The sequence below is a fragment of the Oncorhynchus masou genome, chromosome 21 (genome assembly GCF_036934945.1).
Source record: "Oncorhynchus masou masou isolate Uvic2021 chromosome 21, UVic_Omas_1.1, whole genome shotgun sequence".
NCBI lineage: Eukaryota > Metazoa > Chordata > Actinopteri > Salmoniformes > Salmonidae > Oncorhynchus > Oncorhynchus masou.
The window spans coordinates 15615875-15629929 of NC_088232.1; the positions used below are offsets into that span (position 1 = coordinate 15615875).

At 42.1% G+C, this 14055-nt stretch overlaps 1 protein-coding gene across 2 annotated transcripts in view; it reads left to right on the forward strand.

Annotated features, from left to right (window-relative positions):
• The first annotated feature begins 225 nt into the window (after positions 1-225).
• Positions 226-14055, forward strand: part of adck1 (aarF domain containing kinase 1) — a 185169-nt gene continuing 171339 nt past the window's right edge. For both annotated transcript variants that reach the window (XM_064927552.1, XM_064927551.1), the window contains exons 1-3: positions 226-312; positions 9923-10068; positions 11773-11856. In XM_064927552.1, the coding sequence (XP_064783624.1) occupies positions 9931-10068; positions 11773-11856 (222 nt within the window). In that variant the 5' untranslated portion in view covers positions 226-312; positions 9923-9930. The remainder of the gene's footprint in view (positions 313-9922; positions 10069-11772; positions 11857-14055) is intronic.

A 14055-nucleotide genomic window follows, 5' to 3' on the forward strand; every position in this document is an offset into this window, starting at 1 on the left:
TTCGCACGATGTGCTTATTTTTAGTCCTGACCGATTTATCTGAAAAAATATCTATGAGCTTTTGTGAAAAATAACAGAAGTGATTTGCAAATACTAGTGCATTAAACCCCCCAAAATGTATTTCACATAACTACAACAATAAACATAGTTAAATTCCTATAAATCAAGCTGTTGTACAGAACTCAAGACTTCAACACCCATAATGCATATGGGCTTTAGTTTAATCGAAACTATAAACAAGTGACGGGTTGAGAGGTCGAAGCGAGAAACCGGTTGAATGACAGCACGGCTGTACGTTTGGCTGTGATTAAGGTAAAACATCTTACCGACATACAAAGTACTGGTTTTCAGTTATCCGATAGCTAGTTATGAATTATATTATTTCACCTCACGTATATGTTTGTTAGAACAGGGTTCGCTGTCTTGTTCCCCGCATGTTACAAAACGTCTTGCATAAGTGAATGCCATACTCTGCGTCTCACCACAACCACTGTTCCATTATATTACACAGGAACCGATACTGGAAGTATTGAAATGTTCATTGATGTACTCGATAGACTATATAGCTGTGGCTCAGGTTGGTGCTGCAGTCATTTTCTGCGTGACTGTGACCAGTGATGTAGCTAGTGGTAAAAAAAGGTTAGTAAATTATCACCTCGAGATAAAAACGAACAACTACCGATATAAACCAAGACATCACTTTTTTATTTTTTATTGTTTGATTGCACGGATATTTTTTTGTTGTTGCTGTGTATGTGTTGCTTTACTGTCCAAATCAAATGCCTGGATAGCCTCTCTGTCTGCTTGTTTTTGCTCTTGCTTTGCTTACTGCATTACAGCCTGCCTCTGCTTCACCAGCCTGGTCTCAGAGCATTTTGTATTATTCTGTATGTAAATCCGAGCCACTCCATTTAGTATGATATGCTACGTTTCGTATGGTATGTATTAATTTGTGGATGTCCGTCACCCATTTTGTATGTTACGAATTGCAATTTGTATTATGTTACAGTATTCTGTTACAAATTTGCAAATTGTATGGTATGTTACAAATTCTAGCTAGGTGGCTAACGTTAGCCTACCAGACGAGTTAAATAACTTCTATGCTCGCTTTCAAGGCAAGTAACACTGAAACATGCATGTTCCGGACAACTGTGTGATCACGCTCTCCGCAGCAGATGCGAGTAAGACCTTTAAAACAGGTCAACATTCACAAGGCCAGATGGATTACCAGGACGTGTACACTGAGCATGCGCTGACCAACGGACATTTTCAAGCTGTCCCTGACTGAATCTGTATTACCAACATGTTTCAAGCAGACCACCATAGTCCCTGTGCCCAAGAACACTAAGTTAACCTGCCAAAATGACTACTGACCCATAGCATGACTACGACCCGCAGCATCTGTAGCCATGAAGTGCTTTGAAAGGCTGGTCATGGCTCACATCAACACCATTATCCCAGAAAACCAAGACCCACTTTGCAAACCTCCCCAACAGATCCACAGATGATGCAATCTCTATTGCATTCCACACTGCCTTTCCCACCTGGACAAAAGGAACACCTATGTGAGAATGCTATTAATTGACTACAGCTCAGCTTTCAACACCATAGTGCCCTCAAAGCTCATCACTAAGCTAAAGACCCAGGGACTAAACACCTCCCTCTGCAACTGGATCCTGGACATCCTGACGGCCGCCCCCAGGTGGTGAGGGTAAGTAATAACACATCTGCCACGCTGATCCTCAACAAGGGGGCCCCTCAGGGGTGCCTGCTCAGTTCCCTCCTGTACTCCCTGTTCACTCATGACTGCATCTCCAGGCAAGACTCCAACACCGTTAAGTTTGCCGATGACACAACAATATGACCGCCTATAGGGAGGAGTTCAGAGACCTAGCAGTGTGTTGCCAGGATAACAACCTCGACCTCAATGTGATCAAGACAAATTAGATGATTGTGGACTACTGGAAAAGGATGACTGAGCATGCCCCCATTCCCATTGACAGGGCTGTAGGGGAGCAGGTTGAGTGCTTCAAGTTCCTTGGTGTCCACATCACCAACAAACTGTCATGGTCCCAACATACCAAGACAGTCAAAGAGGGCACGACAAAACCTATTCCCCCACAGGATATTGAGAAGATTTGGCATGGGTCCACAGATCCTCAAAAGGTTCTACAGCTGCACCATCGAGAGCATCCTGACTGGTTGCGTCACTGCCTAGTCACTGCCTGTCACTGCAACTGGTCGGCCTTTGACCGCAAGGCACTACAGAGGTTAGTGCGTACGGCCATGTTCATCACTGAGGCCAAGCTTCCTGCCATCCAGGACCTTTATACCAGGCGGTGTCAGAGGAAGGCCCTAAAAATTGTCAGACTCCAGCCACTCTGGTCATAGACTGTTCTGTCTGCTTACACATGGCAAGCGGTACTGGATCGCAAAATCTATGTCCGAAAGGCTTCTTTACAGCTTCTACCCCCAAGCCACAAGATAGAGTTCCTCTGTCCAGTGTCTGTGTTCTTTTGCCCATCTTTTCTTTTTATTGGCTAGTCTGAGATATTTTTCTTTGCAACTCTGCCTAGAAGGCCAGGGTAGCCTAGTGGTTAGTGTGTTGGACTAGTAACCAGAAGGTTGCAAGTTCAAATCTGTCGTTCTGCCCCTGAACAGGCAGTTAACCCACTGTTCCTAGGCTGTCATTGAAAATAAGAATTTGTTCTTAACTGAATTGCCTAGTAAAATAAAAATAAATCCCGGAGTTGCCTCTTCACTGTTGACTTTGAGACTGGTGTTTTGCAGGTACTATTTAATGAAGGTGCCAGTTGAGGTGTCTGTTTCTCAAACTTGACACTCTAATGTACTTGTCCTCTTGCTCAGTTGTGCACCGGGGCCTCTCACTCTTTCTATTCTGGTTACAGCCAGTTTGCGCTGTTCTGTGAAGGGAGTAGTACACAGCGTTGTACGAGATCTTCAGGTTCTTGGCAATTTCTCGCATGGAATAGCCTTCTATTCTAAGAACAAGAATAGACTGACAAGTTTAAAAAGTGAGTACTATGTTTCTGGCCATTTTTGAGCCTGTAATCGAACCCACAAATGCTGATGCTCCAGATACTGAACTCGTCTAAAGATGGCCAGTTTTATTGCTTTTTTAATCAAAAACAAGTTTTCAGCTGTGCTAACATAATTGCAAAAGGGTTTTCTAATGAACAATTAGCCTTTTTAAGATTATAAACTTGGATTAGCTAACACAACGTGCCATTGGAACACAGGAGTGATGGTTGCTGGTGATGGGCCTCTGTACGCCTGTGAAGATATTGTCGCCGTTTCCAGCTACAATAGTGATTTACAAAATTAACAGTGTCTGAACTGTATTTCTGATCATTTTGATGCTATTTTAATGGGAAAAAATGTGCTTTTCAAAAACAAGGACATTTCAGAGTGACCCCAAACATCTATGTGTACATGCATACAGTTGAAGTAAGAAGTTTACATACACCTTAGCCAAATACATTTAAACTCACAATTCCTGACATTTTAATCCTATTAAAAATTCCCGGTCTTAGGTCAGTTAGGATCCCCACTTTATTTTAAGAATGTGAAATGTCAGAAAAATTGTAGAGATTTATTTCAGCTTGTATTTATTTCATCACATTCCAAGTGTGTCAGAAGTTTACATGCACTCAATTAGTACTTGGTAGCATTGCCTTTTAAATTGTTTAACTTGGGTCAAATGTTTCAGGTAGCCCTCAAAAAGATCTCCACAATAAGTTGGGTAAATGTTGGCCCATTCCTCCTTCAGAGCTGGTGTAATTGAGTCAGGTTTGTAGGCCTCCTTGCTCGCACATGCTTTTTTTCCCTTTCAGTTCTGCCCACACATTTTCTATAGGTTTGAGGTCAGGGCTTTGTGTTGGCCACTCCAATACCTTGACTCTGTCCTTAAGCCATTTTATCACAGCTTTAGAAGTATGCTTGGGGTCATTGTCCATTTGGAAGACCCATTTGCGACCAAGCTTTAAATTCCTGACTGATGTCTTGAGATGTTGCTTCAATATATCCACATCATTTTCCATCCTCATGAAGCCATCTATTTTGTGAAGTGCACCAGTCCCTCCTGCAGCAAAGCACCCCCACAACATGCCGCCACCCCCATGCTTCACGGTTGGGATGGTGTTCTTTGGCTTGCAATCCTCCTCCAAACATAATGATGGTCATTATGGCCAAGCATTTCTATTTTTGTTTCATCAGACCAGAGGACATTTCTCCAAAAAAGTACGACCTTTGTCCCCATGAGCAGTTGCAAACCGTAGACTGGCTTTTTATGGCGGTTTTGAAGCAGTGGCTTCTTCCTTGCTGAGCGGCCTTTCAGGTTGTGTGGGTAAATATACTTTTGTACCGGTTTCCTCCTGCATCTTCACAAGGTTCTTTGCTGTTGTTCTGGGATTGATACACTTTTCGCACCAAATTACGTTCATCTCTAGGATACAGAACGCCTCTCCTTCATAAGCGGTATGATGGCACGTGGTCCCATGGTGTTTATACTTGCATACTATTGTTTGTACAGATGAAGGTGGTACCTTTAGGCGTTTGGAAATTGCTCCCGTGGATGAACCAGACTTGGAGAGGTCTACAATTTGTTTTCTGTGGTCGTGGCTGATTTCTTTTGATTTTCCCATGATGTCAAGCAAAGAGGCACTGAGTTTGAAGTTAGGCCTTGAAATACATCCACAGGTACACCTCAAATTGACTGAAAAGATGTCAATTAGCCTATCAGAAGCTTCTAAAGCCATGATCATTTTCTGGAATTTTCCAAGTTGTTCAAAGGCACAGTCCACTTTGTATGTAAACTTCTGACCCACTGGAATTGTGATACAGTGAAATAATCTGTCTGTAAACAATTGTTGGAAAAATGACTTGTCATGCCCAAAGTAGATGTCCTAACCGACTTGCCAAAACTATAGGTTGTTAACAAGGAATTTGTGAAGTGGTTGAAAAATGAGTTTTAATGACTCCAACCGAAGTGTATGTAAACTTCTGACTTCAACCGTGTTACAGTGGGGCAAAAAAAGTATTTAGTCAGCCACCAATTGTGCAAGTTCTCCCACTTAAAAAGATGAGGCCCGTAATGCTCAACATAGGTACACTTCAACTATGACAGACACAATGAGAAAAAAAATAATCCAGAAAATCACATTGTAGGATTTTAATGAATTTATTTGCAAATTATGGTGGAAAATAAGTATTTGGTCAATAACAAAAGTTGATCTCAATACTTTGTTATATACCCTTTGTTGGCAAACGTTTTCTGTAAGTCTTCACAAGGTTTTTAAACACTGTTGCTGGTATTTTGGCCCATTCCTCCATGCAGATCTCCTCTAGAGCAGTGATGTTTTGGGGCTGTTGCTGGGCAACACGGACTTTCAACTCCCTCCAAAGATTTTCTATGGGGTTGAGATCTGGAGACTGGCTAGGCCACTCCAAGACCTTGAAATGTTTCTTACGAAGCCACACCTTCGTTGCCAGGGCGGTGTGTTTGGGATCATTGTCATGCTGAAAGACCCAGCCACGTTTCATCTTCAATGCCCTTGCTGATGGAAGTTTTTCACTCAAAATCTCACGATACATGACCCCATTCATTCTTTCCTTTACATGGATCAGTCGTCCTGGTCCCTTTGCAGAAAAACAGCCCCAAAGCATGATGTTTCCACCCCCATGCTTCACAGTAGGTATGGTGTTCTTTGGATGCAACTCACCATTCTTTGTCCTCCAAACACGACGAGTTGAGTTTTTACCAAAAAGTTATATTTTGGTTTCATCTGACCATATGACATTCTCCCACTCTTCTTCTGGATCATCCAAATGCTCTCTAGCAAACTTCAGACGGGCCTGGACATGTACTGGCTTAAGCAGGGGGACACGTCTGGCACTGCAGGATTTGAGTCCCTGGCGGCGTAGTGTGTTACTGATGGTAGGTTGTGTTACTTTGGTCCCAGCTCTCTGCAGGTCATTCACGAGGTCCCCCCGTGTGGTTCTGGGATTTTTGCCCGCCGTTCTTGTGATCATTTTGACCCCACAGGGTGAGATCTTGCGTGGAGCCCCAGATCGAGGGAGATTATCAGTGGTCTTGTATGTCTTCCATTTCCTAATAATTGCTCCCACAGTTGATTTCTTCTAAACAATCTGCGTACCTATTGAATGAATGAATATCGGCATGAAACTGATTTCAGATCAATGATTGGTATGCAGATGCTGCATGGATGTTTCACCGTTAACTGTACAGAACTAATATAATGACAAACGCAAGAGTTCTGCTGACCACACCCCCTTGGTTTGAAGCAATTGAAATGGTAAAACCAGCCTATTTCCCAGAGACATGCAATTTCACCCTTGAGGAGGTAGATAATGTGTTGATTTCCCTACCAAACAAGGCAAGTGAATCCGATGGTGTCACTTATGAGGTTTTTTAAAGGCCACACGGCCCCAGTCCTCCCATGCCCTCATGCATATCTTCAATGCCTGTCTGATTAATGGAAAGGTACCCGATTCATGTCTGGGTGCTCTTATCCACGGAATACTAAAAAACATTCAATGTTCCAGATGATCCATCTATACTGAACAATAATATAAACACAACGATTTCAAAGATTTGACTGAATTACAGTTCATAGAAGGGAAGTGTGATCCCGCAGGGGAAGAAGCTGAGTGTGGAGTTCCTGGGCTGGCGTTGTTACAACGTGGCCTGTGGTTACGGGGCCAGTTGGACGTACTGCCAATTTCTCTAAAGTGACATTGGAGTTGGGCTATAGTAGAGAAATGAACATTACTTTCTCTGGCAACAGCTCTGTTGGACATTCCTGCAGTCCGCATGCCAATTGCACTCTCCCTCAACTTGAGTTATCTGTGGCATTGGGTTGACACAACTGGCCTTTTATTGTCCCCAGCACAATGTGCACCTGTAATGATCATGCTGTTTTATCAGATTCTTGTTATGCCATACATGTCCGGTGGATGGATTATCTTGGCAAAGGAGAAATGTGCACAAGAAAAGAAATAAGCTTTTTTTAAAAAGGGACCAACACGAAACATGTTGCATTTTATATTTTTGTTCTGTATACATGGAGAGACAATTCCCTCTTTCCCTTTGTAAAGTGTTCATGAAATGCTTGCTCGCCCACATACTACCATGGCTGTTAGATTCAGGCATTCTCTCCCAAACAAAAGGCATATACAGACACAGACGGCATGAATGAGCATGTTTTCTGCATAAAAACTGGAATTGCTGTCTCAAAGCATGAACTGATAAGCCCCCAACACTAGTGTTCTCTCTGCATGAAACATACAGCTATCATGAATGTAAGTTAAATGTTGCTAGCGGGGGGGGCTTGTCCATGAGTATTCAACCAGACTTGAAATTATTGACATTTCCCCTCTGCCTGTGGCCATGAAGCTAGATGCTGTGAGATCGGTGGTCTAGCAAAGATTCAACATCTGCTTGCCAATGTGCTTATACCAAGTAGGTTCTGAGTGAAATTAATAACAAAATCATTCAAGTGGTGAGAAAGTGGCTATGCTTAAACACACACCACACGTGACGTTCTACTGCTACCAGACTGACTCACCTGTTGAACATGCTCAACAGAAACGATGTGCCAGTTTGGGACTTAGCCAGAGCCTCCCTCCTCCTGGACCAACAGAAGTGGAATGTGCCACTGACAATGAGGACAACTTCCTGGGCTTCAGGAGGAACCCCAATTGGACACTTGTGCTGCTGCCTTTGGAGTCTGGTCAGACTGGCCGGACCCGTGCAACCGGAGCTCAGATGGGCATGGACTGATACGCAAACTGAGCCAGTGACTGCCTCTGATGCAGTTGTGGCAGACCCCTGTGTTGTGGAGGCTTCTTGTCACCCATGACGGAACATCTCCTCCTACATCAAGGAAAACACTCCTCGGTATCAGACGGATGCAGCTATGGCAACACTGGCCTAAGTATGCAGCTGCAACTTGCAGCTCCAGACTGCTGACACCTCTGTCTCCCATTCCATGTATTGTACCAGAATGCTGCCATTGGCGAGGACATTCTCACCTCTACTGTTAAGCTGATACTGCAATTTCAACAAACAAAATATAACCTAGCACTCTTGTACCCTGCAAACCATGACCTATTTTGTGTTCTTCATGAGTCAAATGCAATGGAGTTTGTTTCCCTTGTTGTGAATGGTTACTGTTCATACAGTGTTTTGTACATTGTTAGACATGACTGCCTTGTCGACCTGATAGACAGCGAGGTGAGACGGGTAGTCTCACCAACAGCACACATTTATAAATATTCTTGTGTTTAAGAGGATGGTTTGATGTTGCTGATGTGTTTTCCTGTGTGCCAAATATGCCAGAGGGAGGTGCTCATTTGATGGCTGCATGGAGCAGGTCTCTGCCGACAAGTTTCTTAAATGCCAGCCCCTTGTGGCACACTTGGACAGCCTCGGGTGTAGGTGCAAGCTGGTTGCACAGATATTTGGACACGTACATTGGCTGACAGTGTGTGGCCTCCAGATTGCGGGGCTACCAAAAACTAGGGCTGCTCTATTTCGTCTTTTGTGGGAACCCTAGCTGTTTGGAGAAGGTGGTGCTTTTTGTACCCTTGACTGCTATGCATACAGGGACATTTGGAATGTTTTGGATCCTTTTAAAAAAATATAAATTTTAGTAATGGATTCAAATAAAGTATTTAAAATGTGCGTGCACAACATAAGCTTGTCATCATGCTTGTGTGTCTTCCATATATCACTCAATGCCAGCCTGCGTGTGCTCATTCTAAGTATGACAGTGGTGACTATTGCACTGGAGTTAAAGAAATCTATGATTTAAATGCAGACGCTGCTACATTCAGTGACTGTATTGAAGACTGTCCTCTTCAAGCAACAGTAGTTAAATACTTGAGTATTATATAATATTTAGAAACACTACTTTGCATCCTGTTATCTCTCCCCACAGTCTTTTTAAAAGCTACTTTAATGAATGTAACCTTTACTGTTTGAAACTTTTGTACACGCTATTTGTTTATTAGTTGAAGGTTTGAAAGTGCAAAGAGTTTGGAAATGGTTTATATACAGTAAACACTGAACAAAAATAAATGCAACAATTTCAAATATTATATTGAGTTACAGTTCATATGAGAATAATACATTTTTCGATTGACTGAATCTATGGATTTGACATGACTGGGAAAACAGATGCATAAAATGGGCCTCAGAATCTCATCACGGTATTTCTGTGTGTTCAAATTTCCATTGATAAAATGCAATTGTGTTCGTTGTCTGTAGCTTTTGCCTGCCCATACCATAACCCCACCATGGGGCACTCTGTTCACAACGTTGATAATCCGCAATCCGCTAGCCCACACGATGCAATACAAGTGGTCTGCGGCTGTGAGGCCGGTTGTACAAACTGCCAAATTTTCCGAAATGATGTTGGAGGCAGCTTATGGTAGAGAAATTAACATTCAGTTCTTTGGCAACCGCTTTGGTGAACATTCCTGCAGTCAGCATGCCAATTGCACGCTCCCTCAAGTTGAGACGTCTGTTGCGTTGTGTGACAACACACATTTTCGAGAGACCTTTTATCATCCCAAGCACAAGGGGCACCTGTGTATTGATCATGCTGTTTAATCAGCTTCTTGATATGACACAACTGTCAGGTGGCTGGATTATCTTGGCAAAGGATAAATGCTCACTAACAGGGAGGTAAAACAAATTTGCTTTTCGTATGTTAGGAACATTTCTGGGTTCTTTTTTATTTCAGCTCATGGGACCAACACTTTACATGTTGCATTTATACTTTTGTTCAATGTGTACTTCATCAACTTTATTTCTTTATTATTAGTTGAGTATACCAGAGTGTAATGTTGTTGGACCATATTTTCCTCGCTCCCCCAGTGCCTCCAATGGCTGGCCGGCTGCTGAAAGTGTCGTCTGTTGCAACGGCAGTGGTGGCGTCGTCAGGCTTCTACCTCTACTACAACAACAAAAAACTGGACCCCAATGACATCAGCCTGGTCCGCTTCGGGCGGGCCGCAGCTACGGTCAGTACACAACCACACAGACCCTACTGTAGAGCCACAGCACATAACCATGAGTACACAAACACATCCGTCTGGTCAGTATAGTATACCAACCACACAAACTAGGGTTGTAACGGTACATGTATTCGTACCGGACCGCTCTATATGGGGACTTCGGTTTATGCATAGAAAAGAACTAGACCTGTAGGTTATGTCTCCGCGGCAGTGTATGCCTCTTGAGCGAATCTGAGCTGAAAAAATATTTAAGGTCTATTCAGTTAAAACAAATAGAACCTACGCGCACGTTGCAATTAAATTCCAATCTTAATTGGCTCATTTCAAATTATCCTTTTGTGAAGAGCAGCCGGGAACTAGTTCTGTACAATGGTGAGTGGTAGGGTCGATTAGCCAATGGCATTCTCCATTGTTTAAATCTCCAGTTTGGGAACAATTTGGCTTCCAAGTATATGACAATGGGGATGGACAGAGACTTTTGCCACTGCTCAAAAATAATACAGTGCATTCGGAAAATATTCAGACCGCTTGCCTTTTTTCCCCACATTTTGTGACATTGCAGCCTTTTTCTAAAATTTATTAAATGTTGGGTTATTGTGTAAACTGGAAACCAGATATCCTGAGGTTGCATTTATTGTAGCTGGGGATTTTAACAAGGCTAATCTGAAAACAAGGCTCCCTAAATTTGATCAGCATATTGAATTCGCGACCCCGGGCTGGTAAAATTCTGGATCATTGTTACTCCAACTTCCGCGACGCATACAAAGCCCTCCTCTGCCCTCCTTTTGGCAAATCTGACCAACTCCATTTTGTTGCTGCCAGCCTGTAGACAGAAACTAAAACAGGAAACACCCGTGCTCAGGTCTGTTTAACGCTGGTCCGACCAATCTGATTCCACACTTCAAGATTGGTTCGATCAAAATATATATAAAATATATTTTGATTTGTTTAACACTTTTTGGTTACTACATGATTCCATGTGTTATTATATAGTTTTGATGTCTTCACTATTCTACAATGTAGATAATATAAAAATATAGTAAAACCCCTGAATGAGTAGGTGTTCTTAAACTTTTGACCGGTAGTGTAGGGAAAAATACACGTTTAAAAATGTACACCAATCGATTGGTTGAAAGAACGGACGACCTAGAGTAGACCAAGATGAAATAAAAATGTGTCTTGGACAGCCCTACCCAGCTGCTATTGCATTGGTGTTTATGGGAGACCCACTTCAGTAAGTAGACAGGAACTGACAATTTTTTTCCAATGGTAAACGACTTGAGTGAACTATATTCATTTATCCACCATCTTTGCTATTGCGCCGCTCAGTCGTGACTTGCGAACTTTGCAGGTGTTTCTGATTTGAATTAACAATGCCATGCTGGTGGGTGGTACTATTTTAAATTAAACCCAGCTCAACAAAACAGCAACAACAACAAATAAAATACACATGTCATTTTATAGGGTAAGATACGCCGTAGGCAAGAATTTGCACGAAGCCTGCAGTTTGGTTCAACTAAACTTTGATTAAAATGACTTATTGACTTACATCGTGACACAAACACATCAGTCTCTGATCTCCTTTTGGACAGGCTGCAGCTATGATCAATAACCACAACCACCCAGATTTCGGGCTGAATCCACTGTTGGTACACAACCATGCAAGCACATTAATGAACAAATATGTATTTTTGACTGTTTTCCTTGTAGACTGCCGTGATCAGCTATGACTACATGACATCTCTGAAACATGTGGAGTATGGATCAGAAGAATACTGGGCGCTCAAATCCCAGGTAAGGCTTGGGTTTGGCTATATGGCCAAAATATCACTGTGAAATGTTTCATATTTTTGATGGTATTTTATGTTTAAAAAAATAGTAATTAGTGCATAGGGTTGAAACACATACAGTGCCTTGCGAAAGTATTAGGCCCCCTTGAACTTTGCGACCTTTTGCCACATTTCAGGCTTCAAACATAAAGATATAAAACTGTATTTTTTTGTGAAGAATCAACAACAAGTTGGACACAATCATGAAGTGGAACGACATTTATTGGATATTTCAAACTTTTTTAACAAATCAAAAACTGAAAAATTGGGCGTGCAAAATTATTCAGCCCCCTTGATTGGTATACTGCTATTGTGCATCTCTGAGCGACATGAAATGACTCAGGGAATCGATTTAATGTGTATCTGAGCTATTGCAGTTCAAGCAGTCAGAAAATCGGCCGTTATGATGTAGCATTGAGATAAACGCTCTCGCTACATAATCACGAAAACGTCTGTCATACATGTCAGATGGCCGATGTCATAACGCGAGAGGTTGTCGTCTCTTGAATTAGCCATTGATTATATTTTAGCAATATTTCTAACTCGAGAAATATAATTTAAGAGGGTCTAACACCGTTCTGCCTCTTCAGTCCAGGGTGCATTGTTTGGTGCCATTATGAATGTGTCGTGGTAATTATTCTAATTGAAGGAGAGACTTAGATTTCTTCAAAACAACTGAACTTTTTAAATTCCTGCAGTAATGGAGCATTAACGGGCACCCAATGGTGTAGAGTTAAAGCCCAATTAAACAGGATTCGGTTACAACTCCTTTTTTTGTCCTTGTGACAAAGAACAGATACGTGAACAAAGGTTCATTGTACTCTCATGCAACAGACATCAAGATTTACATTGCGCCACATCTGTCGCTAGTTCAGGTACTGCTTGTTTATACAGAAATACTAATGCAACAGGATACTAAGCCCTTCCCTCAGAATGATGGAGTCCAGTATTCATCTGCCATATGGGATAAATAAACTGAAGATTGGGTCACCCTGGCACTGACAGACAGGCACACAGACACTAATCATGGAATGGAATGTTGTCTTATCACCAAGCCATTGTAAGTCGACAGTCAGCATTAAATCTCAAACACATGAGCTCTTAAGACTCCTATTCTGTTGCCTCCAAGAAAAACAGTGTGAATGTTCTAATATATCAAGACATTATAATATAAAAGTAATTTTGTAATTCTACGACAAATGTCAGACTACTCTGAGGCACATCGATCTGCAGGTTGAACGTTGTGAGAATGTACACTGGTAAATTGGTAGTGCATGGTGTTTGTTCTATACAAGATAAAGGGAAAGGGGGATACCTTGTCAGTTGTCCAACTGAATGTATTCAACTGAAATGTGTCTTCCGCATTTAACCCAACCCCTCTGAATCAAAGAGGTGCGGGGGGCTGCCTTAATCGACATCCAAGTCTTCGGTGCCCAGAGAATTGCATTGTGGGTTTCGTTGTCAACTTGAGCTGAAATAGATTTTCACAACGATTTTCACGTTGCTACCAAACGTGTTATTAAAAACCCCAAAATGAAACATATCTTCACAAAAAACATTGTTCACATATTAGTGTTGTGTAACAGCGCATTCAGGAAGTATTCAGACCCCTTGACTTTCTCCCCCATTTTGTTACATTACAGCCTTATTCTATAAACAATTTCCTCCTCAATCTACACAATACCCCACAATGACAAAGCAAAAACAGGTTTTTTCAAATGTTTGCAAATGTATTAACTGAAATATCTTAACTATTCAGACCCTTTGCTATGAGACTTGAGCTCACGTGCATCCTGCTTCCAGTGATCATCCTTGAGATGTTTCTACAACTTGATTTGGAGTCCCTTTGTGGTTAATAAAATTGATTTGAACATGATCTGGAAATGCACACACCTGTCTATATAAGGTCCCACAGCACAGATCGTGCATGTCAGAGCCAAAACCAAACCATGAGGTCGATGGAATTGGCCTTAGACCTCCAAGACAGGATTGTGTCGATGCACGGTTCTGGGGAAGGGTACCAAAACATGTATGCAGCATTGAAGGGCCCCAAGAACACAATGGCCTCCATCATTCTTAAATGGAAGTTTTGAACAACCAAGTCTCCTTCTAGAGCTGGCCACCCTGCCAAACTGCGCAATTGGTAGAGAAGGGCCTTGGTCAG